At 44.0% G+C, this 12,190-nt stretch overlaps 1 protein-coding gene across 1 annotated transcript; it reads left to right on the forward strand.

Moving 5' to 3' along the window:
• On the forward strand, positions 1-11,384 carry TRIM14 (tripartite motif containing 14). The gene is made up of 6 exons (XM_065657151.1): positions 1-299; positions 3,023-3,118; positions 4,002-4,235; positions 5,325-5,487; positions 6,634-6,726; positions 10,603-11,384. The coding sequence occupies exons 1-6, from the start codon at positions 117-119 to the stop codon at positions 11,136-11,138; spliced, it is 1,305 nt and encodes a 434-aa protein (XP_065513223.1). The 5' UTR covers positions 1-116; the 3' UTR covers positions 11,139-11,384.
• Positions 11,385-12,190: the final 806 nt, after the last annotated feature.

Here is a 12,190-nt window from a genome sequence, read left to right on the forward strand (position 1 = left end):
ACCAGCTCCTCTGCACGCCCGTTGGTGGTACGCATCTCGCTGCTCCGGGCGCAGCCACCGCTTGCCTGTCGGAGCTCACCATCCCCGCCCGACTCGCATCTGGCACCGCGGCCGCCATGGAGCAGGGGCAGCCGTGGGCCCCGGCCCCGAGGGCGCGGGATTGCGGCGTCCACGCGGGACGGCCGCTGGAGCTGTTTTGCGAAGACTGCGCCTGCTGCGTCTGCGCCCTCTGCCCGGCCCTGGGTCCGCACCGCGGACACGGCGTCCGCCTGCTGACCCACGCCGTCCGCCACAAGCAGGTGAGCGCCGCGAACGGGACGGTTTTCCCGACGGATGCCCGGCCCGGTCCGGCCCGGCCGGTGCCTCCTGAGGAGCCTTGGGCATCCGGGGCTGCCGAGCCTTGCTGCGGGTTTGCCGCGGCGGGGACTTTTTCTGCTAGACCCACTGTAGCAGAGTGGGGCGACGGGACTGGGCTATTATCGCGAGCTGGAGGGCGGGCGGCACGAGGCACGGAGCAAAGATCTTCCTGGTTTGGTTGTGTGTCTTTCCGGTTTCTTCCTCGATGCTGGGACTTGTGCAGCTGGGTTTTCTTTTGCCGGGGTGAAATGGTGGCAGCTGTATTAGTGCTCTGGGCAAAGTATCTTCAGCCTTGCTTTGCTTGCCTTACAAGCAGCTTGAGGAGCTCAAGTTTTGTTGTCACACCAATTTTGTAGGCTGTACTAGCTAGCAGAACAAAGTTTCTTTGCTTTGACAAGGTGGCTTTGTAAATCCCATATGGACTGGGGTCAGTATGCTGTTACTGCACAGGGGCATGGTTTGTGCATGAGAGGGAGAGAGTTATCCAGTCACACTCCAAGCGCACACGTAACAGGAGTATAAATCAAGGGTCCATGAGGAGGTGACATTGACTGTCAGGTCACATGTAGCAGGACAGAGCATGTTCTCTGTTAACTCCTTGGGGATGGGGAGCACGGGTGGTTGTGGGTTAGCCTCTTTAGGCAGGTAAGCACAACACAGCTGCCTGCTTACTCCCTCTCCCTTGCCCAGTGGGACAGGGGAAGAGGAAAGGAAGACTAAAACCAAGAAAGCTCGGGGGTTGAGATAGAAATAGTTTAATAAACAAAAGAGAAGTGGAAGAGGAGAGAAAGAGAACAACACGAGCGATACAAAGGCAGTCACTCACCACCTTCTGTGTGTAGACCAATGCCCAGCCAGTTCCTGAACAAAAGATGTCCACACGTTCAACCCACTGAAACTCCCTCCTCTCCGTTTTGTTGCTGAGCATGACATTGTATGGCATGGAATATCTCTTTGGTTAGTTTGGGTCATCTCCCTGCTTCTGTTCCCTCCTTTTGTGCACTCGCATTGTAGTCACATCTAAAACACATGCAAACTGCTATGAGGAAAATTAACTCCATCCCAGCCACAACCAGGGTTCTTCCCTAATTTTTTTTATTCATCTCAGTTTAGCTGTCCATGGAGCAGCCCCAGGAGGCTTTGCAAGCTTGCCCAATACTTCCTGCTTGTGCTCTGTTTTACTCCAAGGAGCCTTCCAGGAGGCTTGTGGAGGTCTGCATGCTGTGGTGCTAACTTTGGGAGGCTTTAAAGAGTAGTAACACAGAGGTCTGATGTTCAGGAGCTTCTTTCTTTCTTTCTTTTCTTTTCTTTTCTTTTCTTTTCTTTTCTTTCTTTCTTTCTTTCTTTCTTTCTTTCTTTCTTTCTTTCTTTCTTTCTTTCTTTCTCTCTTTCTCTCTTTCTCTCTTTCTCTCTTTCTTTCTCTCTCTCTCTTTCTCTCTTTCTTTCTCTCTTTCTCTCTTTCTCTCTTTCTCTTTCTCTCTTTCTCTCTTTTTTTCTTTTTTTTTCCCCTTCACAATTTCAGAGAGCTTCCTCCCACTGCTTCTCTGGTATTTTGGAGCAGTGTTACTAGGAAGTTTCCTAATTCCCACAAATTGTGTGCAGATACACAAGTCATGCTAAATTGCTCTGGCATTTTATTGCACTTTATGTTAGAGAGCAGTGCAAGGGCAGAGGGCTGTATACTAGGCCACAAGCAAACAGCAGCACAAGGGAAAGACCATTGAAGAAGTCAGAGCAACTCAGAGCAATGTTGCTGCATGCTGGTGTGCAGCATCCAGCTGCTTTTGCCACTGGAAACTTAACTACAGTGTTTGCATTCCCTTCACTGGTGCAGTGTGTGGATGCAGGTATTGTACTATGGCAACCTGATTTGAGCCAGAATAAAGTGCACAAAGTGACACAGCTCTGGAGCTAGCTTATCTGGTATTTACTGAGAAGGTCTGTTATAATACTGGTGCAATGAGAGCATGGAACAGCATTGCCTGGATCTTTCGTTGTACTAATGACAGAAATGCACCACCAAATGCACCAAGACTGTTCAACCTGCTGGACAGAGGATAGCCAATCTCAGAGGGCAGCAGGTGGGAAGTTGTGGGGCTAGACACAACAGAACATTAACTGTGCTGTGCTGCTCAGTGTATCTCAGGGCACACCACAGGTATCACAGATACTGTGATTACCAGCCATGATAATAATATTGCAGGCATTCAGACTACAGCATCAGTGTAGTCATAGTGGGGTATTTCTGATTACTATGTTGTACACTGGGAAGCAGCCTGAACATTCACTGGATCAGCCTCCAGCTGATCCTCTGAACAGAAGTACTTGCTTAGCTGCCCTTCAGCTGCTAAATGCATGAGCATGTAGTCTTGAAATGCACAGTGCCATGGATTTAAATATGAAAATGTTTTTTTCATTATAGGTTTCCCTATTCCTTATGAAGGTGGTACTAATTTGCACAATTCTCTGAATCTTACCAGTGAAACCGCTAGGAGCAGGTGAAATGTTGACATCCTTATGTTTCCTCACTACTGCTTTAATAAGCCTCATAAACTGAGTGCTTCAGTGACATACTCCCCTATAAGGAAAGCAAGTTGGATAATGATTTCTGTTTTTACAAATGTCGTTATGAAACAATGTTGTATTTTCTTTTGCTGCTGTGTAGGAACTGATGGCATTGTGTTTGAAGGATCTAGAAGAGAGAAAAGAGCAAGAAGCTGGTAACAGAAGAAGAATAGAGCAGGCTGCTAATGATCTGAAGGTAAGGTGTGGTTTGCTTCTCCACTGGATGGTCATTTTCCAAGGACAGACATTTTGCTTTCTCTGTAGCTATTCAAAGACCCAGGCATCTGCTGCTTCTCAGGAGAACAATGGATTCCATGTGTCCGTCAAAACATATTACCATCAAAGTAAGAGAAGAGGGAAAGAGTCTCCAAAGGCTTGGCCTTGACTCCCTGATCAGCCAGACATCTCTTGAAGAACAATGTTGAAATTTTTCTGCAGAGGAATAGTAAATAGCCACAGCCACATATGTTATTCTGGCTTCACTTGCACTGAACTGCATTATTGAATAGTCTGACTTCAGAGTTAAGTAAATACTGGAATAGTTTTATTGATTCTGTCTTATAGAATGGGAATGTGTGTGAAGCTCATCTCATTTATAGAGCATGAAATGGCTTTTGCCTCAAGGAGCATCTCTAAGCATCTCTGTTACAGAAATGTCAGTAAGAGTTGAAGGGGACTCTGTAGAGGTTTGGGACATTGTGGTTTGATGTCACTTTGTTTTGGAGGCTTTATTTTGCTAGCAGCTCTCTTTCCCTAGCTTCGTTTAAAAGGGAGCAAAGTGTTGCTACCAAAGGACCAGATCTGCTGCTTGTAGCAGTTAGTACCTGGCGCCATTACATTCCAGCTGAAAACAGCATTTTCTGCATAAATAATAATCTTGGAATCTGCCCTCAAGCTTTTCCATCCAGCACATCAGCAGGTAAATCATGGCTGCACTCCCTTAACACCCAGTTCTCCAGAGATGAAGCAAATCAGTAAAATTCAGCTGAGATGTAACATTGAAAACCAGGGAGAGAAATTCCTCAAGTGTTTATGGTCTGTTGAGTATGAGCGGGGATATTCTTCTGCTTTATCTATAGATGCATGCCATTATGAGCAAAAGGCAGCTATCAGACAAACTGGCTGAGCTACAGTTACTACTTCGGGAAGAGGAAAGTCTGGCAAAAAACTTCATTGATGAAAAAACTCGGCAAGCCCTTGAAGCACATGATCAGCAGTTGGAGTCCTGTCGACAAAAGCTTACAGCCCTGGAGACATTCTCATATAGAATCAGACAAATACAACAGCACAGTGATCCTGTTCAGTTGCTGGAGGTGGTAGTGTATGGTCTCTTTCTACCTCTAACCCTCATAGTCCCTGGTAAATTGCTCTAGTGGTCTCCTTTGTAAATCCTTCTGTATGTAAGCAGCATCATTCTAACTGCTTTTTAATCATTTTGTTGGTATTTTGGTGAACTAGTTTGGTTCCTGATTTTTGGGCTGTTAGGTGTTCCTGCTATTACATTGATTTCAGGTTTGTATAAAATTCATGTTAATTTTAAGCATATATGGAACAGAGTTATATGTGTCTCTTAATATTAAAGACAAACAGTGCAGCAGTTCTTTCCTTGTGCAGGGTAGTATGAAGGTCTGAGGAAAGGCAGCCCTCTTGGGAACCTTAGGAGGAAGGCTACATTGTCTCATTTCTTTAATTGCAAGAGATCCTGATCAACCTCAGCAATAGCCATCATTTTACTGGAGGGGACAGTGTTTTTCTTTTTGCCTGTAGATAGATGTCAGCCTCTCTTTCCTAATGATCTTCTTCACTTTCCTTGGGAAGGGTGTGTTGTCATGTGCTTATACCCTGACACAAACCAAAGGATGTCATTTTTCATGGGAAGGCCTATGGTGTGTTTTTACATCCTTGCAACTTAGCAAACTTGAGAGTGTGCCTTGTTGTGAGTGATAAGGCCCTGCCATTCTGCTGTGTGTGCTGGCAACATACCTCCACGTGGGAAGCTGCTCTTCATGGTTTTGGAGAGACTTTATGTGGAAGAGGTTGGATTTTACCCATTGGATTGCTTTAAAAACTTTGTGGTTTAATTTTCCCATTGTTAGGATTTCCCACAAAGGGTCCTAGCCAGGTTAAACTCATTCCCATCTTGGAGTGTCTTGGAGGACCGTGTTTAAACCATGACTGCTGGGTTCTCAATCTGTGGGGTAGTCCTTGGCTCCACTAGCAGGAGGAGCTAATGGGCAGGCTAATGAGCAGGCTAATAGGCAGGCTGAACACAGCAAGGTTTGCCCGTTATGCCCCACATGTTTACCTAGTGATGGAGCTGTCCTTGCACTGCGGTGTGTGGGACCTGGGTCCATTCATGTCAGAGTCTTTACTAACTGGAGAATTTGACTTTCTGCCCTCAGCAGTACACAGAAATCGAGAAGGAAATGCAGGAGACCAGGCCTCTGTTAGAACAGTGGCATCCAATACCTTTCTTGTTTGAGCACATATTGAACCATTATAAACACTTCGTGTCAATTCTTCAGTCCATTCTACAGAAACCACTAGAAGCCCGGCTTAAAAAAGGTACCTCGAGGAGTGCTATGGATTTTGTTTTCTCCTGCTTTCCTTTTAAATAAAATGTGGTATGTAAGTAAGAGCAGGACTTTCTACCAGGGATAGAAACACGGGTTTCTCTTTCAACTCTGAAGATGGCCTTTTGTGCCTTAAAGTTTGTCTGATGCTTTTTTCCAGCTCTATCAGTTATTTCAATACAGCTTACTTCTTTCTGCAAAGCTTATCTTGCTTATATCCCTAGACCATCACACCTACACAATGTAGCTGGTCTCTCCTTTCAGACACTGTTGGGTGTAAGTGCTGTGGCAGGACATCTGGCAGGCATAGAACATCACGTACCTGTCAAATTTGGAAGCTTTTTCGTGTTGATGTACCTGGTGATCTTTCTCTCTCAGGCATTCTGAAAAAATGTCTGGTTTTTGGTACTTTAAAGGTGGGTTAACATGATCTGCTTATATCTCCTTTTAGCTTTGAGCTGATATTTTATCCTTAAGTGATCTTCGGCATGATTAAGACAAGGAGTTTATTATTGGGGGACAGCCACAAAGCCAAATAAAGATGGGGGAACCCTGCCACGGCAACACTGATCATTGCATTTCACCCAGCTACCTTTTAATAATCCCTTTTCTAAGAGTTGCCCCAGAAACAGTATAGCAGGGTGCTGGGAAAATAGTCAGACGAGCTCTGAAAGGCAACTGCAGGATGTGTGGAGAATTGCCAGACAATACTGTGCATGTGCTCTGTAGCCAGCGTTTGCAGTTGTCTTCTGCTGCCTGACTTTGTTCTGATCTGATAGAGGGGTGCTTTTTGAGGAATGAGAGGTGCTTACTTGGAGTTGTGCTCGATTGTGTAGTTCCTTGGCAACAATGGGATCCAGCATCTCCCTACTATCCAAAGAGCACAAAGTTCAAAAGCATACAGAGTGAGTAGTGTTTCCCCAGCAAAAGTAATACTGTTTGTTCCATGAAGTTGGAAAATAGAATGTAACAGAATGAACTTCTCCAGGACTTTGGTGGAATTCACACCAAAGAGGCAAAACTCAAATACCCTGTCCAGCAAAATTGCCCATGGTATTTTACCTTTAAAATCTTGACATTATAGCCATATCCTTCCACTGACAGACTCCCTAAACTGTCCCTTTTCATCTCTGCCCAGATGTTTTCAGTAGCCTTAATGCCACTGCAAAGAAGGAGCCTGGAACAGTGTTGAAAACCATGTCTCCTGTTGATCGATTTCTTTTCTTAAAACGTAAGTATCATTGAACAAAAGCTAGAATCACTTTGAACACTTATGGCTCAATCACTGAGACAGTCAATTAATGTGTGTTGCCGCTGTCTTAAAACAGTATCTTAAAAGGGTTCTGATGTTTGCAGTGTTTGCAAGAATCAAGTGCTCGGTGCTGCCTGAAAGTCATTACCCTTTTCCATACCTTGGGTTGGGAAATAAATTTTGCTTTCTGACTGTGAAATTTTGATCCTTTGTTTTTATTCAGAACTGCTAGTGTGTGTATCAGGTAGTGGCTACTTTAGTTCTTCAAGACTTTTCTATTCTCCACATTATTGTGGTCTGTCATTAATTACATGACCATCATGTAATGTCTTAAGGGTCAATCTACAGGTGTTCCTTTCCCCTGGTGTTGGTAGGAAAGATGTACAATGAATTGTTCCATCTCTCCTGTGGGAAGCTGATGGGACATTTCCTGTGGTCTGCTGCAGATGAGGTCTGTAGCTGTTTTTAATCTCAAAGCTGTAATATTCCCTGTTTCCATGGTGCCTCGTGGCAAAGGCCTGTTGTAAGAGAAGGTCTGTTATTCCACCTGGATCCAGCCCAGTGGCAGCCATGATTGTAGTCAAGTGGACACTTGACTTTGGGCTTTTACTCAGTAGGGAGAGCAAGGGACAGTACTTTACCCTTTAGAAGGGGTTCCTTGTTGTCTCTGCACATATATGTTGATGTGTTCTGAGAAGGGTATTTTTGAGTGTTGTTACTTTGTCTTGTTTCTCTGCTCTCCTGAGTGAGCTTCTGAATCCAAACATTGCAACGTTTTTTGGCTGGCAGTGAGCTAGGCTCCTGAGTTTCATGAATGCGGATCTGTATCTGCTTTAGACTGCCTCTGGATGGGTTCATGAAGAAAGCACTGTATTCCTCAACTCTGTTAAATCTAAACATGACAAACCACTTCATTAAGAAACATAAGCTGTTGCTCATAGGCCAGTGAAATTGACAAGCCTTGGTCATGAATGTTTGGACTTCAAGTCACTTAAAATTTTCGTCACTTAGGAAAGTGAAAGAATTGCAGTCCTCCAATAATCTAATCAGCTCTAGCTATTTTGCATTATTTTTCTAGTCAAATTCACATTTATTCTTCCAAACATGAGTACCTGCATGCAATTCAGTCCTTGCTTTTTGTCTTTTTTTGTCCCTCCACAACCTCGCTGGGCAGCCTGTTCCAGTGCTCTGGCACCCTCAAAGTAGTTTCTCCTCATATTCAGATGGAACATCCTGTGTTTCAGTCTGTGCCAGTTGCACCTCATCTTATCATTGGGCACCACTGAAAAGAATCTGGTCCCATCCTCTTGACACCCACCCTTGAGATATTTATAAATATTGATCAGATTGCCTCTCAGCCTTCTCTTCTCCAGGGTGAACAGACCCAGCTCTCTCAGTCTTTCCTCATAAGAAAGATGCTCCATACCCCTAATCATCTTTGTTGCCTACTGCTGGACTCTCTCCAGTAAACTAGGGAGCCCAGAACTGGACACAGTACTCCAGATGTGGCCTCACCAGAGCAGAGCAGAGAGGGAGGATAACCTCCCTCAACCTGCTGGTCACACTTTTCCTAATGCACCCCAGGGTACCGTTGGCCTTCTTGGCCACAAGGGCACATTGTTGACTCATGGTCAACCTGTTGTCCACCAAGACTCTGAAAAGCTGGTTTCCAGCAGGTCCACCCCTAACCTGCACTGGGGCCTGGGGTTATTCCTCCTTAGGTTCAGGACCTTACACTTGCCTTTGTCGAATTTCATTATGTTCTTTGTCCAATTCTCCAGCCTGTCCAGGTCTCGCTGAATGGCAGCACAGCCTTCTGCTGTATCAACCATTTCTCCCAGTTTTGTACCATCATCAAACTTGCTGAGAGTGCATTCAGTCTCTTCATCCAGGTCATTGATGAACGGGTTGAATAGGACTGGACCTAATGCTGGCCCCTGGGGAACACCACTGACTATAGGCCTCCAAACAGACTCTGCACCATTGATCACAACCCTCTGAGCTCTGCCAGCCAGCCAGTTTTCAGTCCATCTCACTGCACACTCATCCAACCCGCACTTTCTGAACTTACTTATGAGGATGTTGTGAGAGACAGTATCAAAAGGCTTGCTGACGTCAAGGTAGACAACGTCCGCTGCTCTCCCCTCGTCTACCCAGCCAGTCATACTATCATAGAAGGCTATCAGGTTGGTTAAATATTATTTCCCCTTGGCGAATCCATGTTCAGTACTCCTGATAACCTTCTTTACCTGCACATGCTTGGAGATGACATCCTGAACAAGTTGTTCCATCACCTTTCCGTGGATGGAGGTAATGCTGACTGGCATGTAGTTTCTTGGGTCATCCCTCTTGCCCTTTTTGAAGACTTGGAGTGACACTGGCTTTCTTCCAGTCCTCAGGCACCTCTCCTGCTCTCCATGACCTTTCAAAGATGATGGAGAGCAGCTTGGCAATAACACCTGCTGACTCTCTCAGCACTCATGGGTGCATCCCATGCATATTATGAACAGTTGTTTCTCCAGCTTTCATTGAAAAAGGAGTTTACTCATTCCAAAAAGCAGCTTTAGGATATTAATTATATTTATCGTCTGGCATTTAAAGCATCTAAGCTTCAAAGTTTATCTAGACTAAGATTAAAGTAATATTCAGTCAAAACCTGCTATGAACAGGGTGAAATAGGACTCAGCCAGTGTTCGTTGCAAGTATGCTGCTGTTCAGTTCTCATCTGGATGTATTATTATACATTGGTTTCTTCATTTACATGGAAAAATAGATGTGCTCATTATTTGGAATAATTTTAAGTTAAGTTTACGTTTTATCACCAGTACTCTAGGAAGTGCTCTAATTCATAACAATGTATGTTCTTTTAGCTACCCAACTCTGACACTGTTTTCTTCAGGCTTGACAAAAAGAGTGAAGGAGATTATTTAAGGATGCCAGATCCTGTTTTCAAAGGGAGTATCTTGGTTATTTCTAGAACATGAAGTCAGAAAACACATGCTAACACAGTAAATCATTGAGATAGAATATAAAATGAAAACTTGTGAGACATGCAGCAAATCAGTATTGAAGTTATAGGATAGTGTCTTCAGAGAAAAATCTCTTGAAAATCTTGTAGCTTTTTGACCTACCCTGTGTGATTGTGTCATTTCAAACTTGTTTAATTTGATTATAGATATTTTTTTTTCCTGGCTTTGTGATTTCCAGTCTTGCAACAGCCACTTCATGGTGTTAAGTATTCTAAGCTGCTGCTGAATAAGACAGTGTAGTTTCAGACTATGATTTTATTTTCTGAATGTCAGGTTAGGTGACCTGCTATAAATCCTTTGGGAGCTGGTGAGCTGTTCCTTTGCAATGTACATGATGCTGCTGCTCAGAGCTGTGGTGCTCTGAGAATGAGCTGAGAAACAGACTCCTAGTGCATCTTCAAATGGGATTTAAGCGGAATGTGATCTCGCAACCTAAGAGTCCGCTAAAGTGCTCTCTGAAACCCCTAGGCTGTAATCCCACCGGAAGCCTCCAACTACTCTGCATAAAACAGAAGCTTGCAGTGTTTGTTCCCTAACCTAGCTGTATTCTTTTCATTTATGAGAATCTCATCTTCTCATTTATGATCCATGCATATAATGACATATATTTGTATTTTACTGACCTGCTTTAAAGCCTGTGCAACTTTAAAGCATCGGTGCATATGAATAGCATAGTGCTTCTATTAAAAATGTCAAATTTTGCCTTTCAAAACTGCAGGTTCCAAGACATTGTGACCTGTGGGCTCCTTTGCAAGTTTTTTGTAACTTGTACTTCTTTCAAGAGTCATGATAAATATAATAAGTATGTTTATGGTTTTGACTGCAGATGCAAGATCACCAACCTGGGAATATGATAGCCTTCACCCAAGGCTGAAATTGTCTGATGACCGTCTTGTAGTAAGCTGTAACTGGAGGAGAATATTTTACCCTTGTGGTCCCCAGAGATTTGATAAATTATGGCAAGTGCTAAGCAGGGATGCATTCCTCTCTGGGAGCCATTACTGGGAAGTTGACCTACTTCGTGCTGGAGCGGGATGGTGGATTGGTGCAGCCTACCCTTCCATTGGCAGGAAAGGAGACTCCGAAGCCTGTCGACTGGGCTGGAATACAGCATCTTGGTGCCTTAAGAAGTTTGATCTTGAATACTGGGCATTTCACAAGGGGGAGAGAATCCCCATCCTGATAGAAGATGATCCTGATCGCATTGGCATTTTTCTGGATTATGAAGCAGGAATCCTTTCATTCTACAGTGTTACTGATGGTATGGCTCATCTGCATACATTCCACTGCAAGTTCACAGAACCAGTTTACCCAGCTGTGAGGCTCTGGGAAGGGTCCATTGGAGTATGCAAACTAACATAGGCAATGAAGCAAAATGAAACCTACTATTTCATGCTTTTTCTTCTGAAAGCCACTTTAGCAATGATCTACATTAATTAATCTCTGTCATATGGAAGTTGTAACTGTGATGCTTTTAGAAGGTAACAGCTAAGTTCAAGAAAACCAACTGTAATTTTTAATGTATACGCATATTTCAATGGAGGAAGGTGATCTGGCCTTTGTAAATGATGTCAATGTACCACCTTAAGTGCTATATGTAAAATTTTTTGTGCATCTTTCAATTTGCAAAATGGAAAAAGTCTGGTTTGAAGCAGCATATTACAACTCAGATTTGAACCTGCATATTGCTGTCTTTTTAATTAACTCCCTCCCCTCATCTACCTGGAGAGGCTGCAATTGTGTATGGTAATAGGTTTCTGTCCTGGTTTTGTTAAAAACAAGTTTCTCTTTTAGTGAATTTCCCTGTCAGCTAAAGTCTTCTTACTAACTGCAGTTTTCTGGAAAGTTAGGTACATGTTTTGGTAGACATAGCAATGGTATGCAAGGTCATTGATAATGATGCATGCTGTGAGATGTACAAGCGGGAGGTGAACCAAAATTGACCAACTAAAGTATTCCATCCTATTCACGTCATACTTCATATAAAAGTGGGGGATCACGAGGATCTCGTCCCTTTTCCTTATGGCCGACATTGGGAGAGGACCTTGCAAGTTGTCCCTTCCCAACTGAGGCCTAGTGACAGACTGAATCCAGCTCCCGTTGGCTGCAGAGTCCAGTCCAGGACTTCGGGTGCCAGCCCTACACCTGCCGGAGCAGTTGCCGGGACTTTCAAGATTGGTTTTGTATATTTTGTATTATTTTCTCTATTTCTATTAGTAGCATTAGTAAAACATTTTTAATTTTTCCAACTCTCTTCTCTCTGTCCTTCTTTTCCTCCCAATCTCCTGTCCTTAGTGGGAAGGGGGGAGAGGGAGGGGCTAAAGGGGGAAGAGTGGGGGCAGAGGGTTAACAATACATCTGCCACGGTTTTATTGTCACCCTGCAATCAAGCCACGACAGTTTCACTTGGTTCA

This window comes from Caloenas nicobarica, chromosome Z, assembly GCF_036013445.1.
Source record: "Caloenas nicobarica isolate bCalNic1 chromosome Z, bCalNic1.hap1, whole genome shotgun sequence".
NCBI classification, from domain to species: domain Eukaryota; kingdom Metazoa; phylum Chordata; class Aves; order Columbiformes; family Columbidae; genus Caloenas; species Caloenas nicobarica.

What these genes read in the sequence shown, in the direction of transcription:
- TRIM14 (XM_065657151.1), top strand. Translation starts at nt 117, where the DNA reads ATGGAGCAGGGGCAGCCGTGGGCCCCGGCCCCGAGGGCGCGGGATTGC. An exon ending in ACGCCGTCCGCCACAAGCAG is followed by an intron (nt 300 to 3,022) that starts GTGAGCGCCGCG and finishes GCTGCTGTGTAG; the next exon opens with GAACTGATGGCATTGTGTTT. An exon ending in AGGCTGCTAATGATCTGAAG is followed by an intron (nt 3,119 to 4,001) that starts GTAAGGTGTGGT and finishes CTTTATCTATAG; the next exon opens with ATGCATGCCATTATGAGCAA.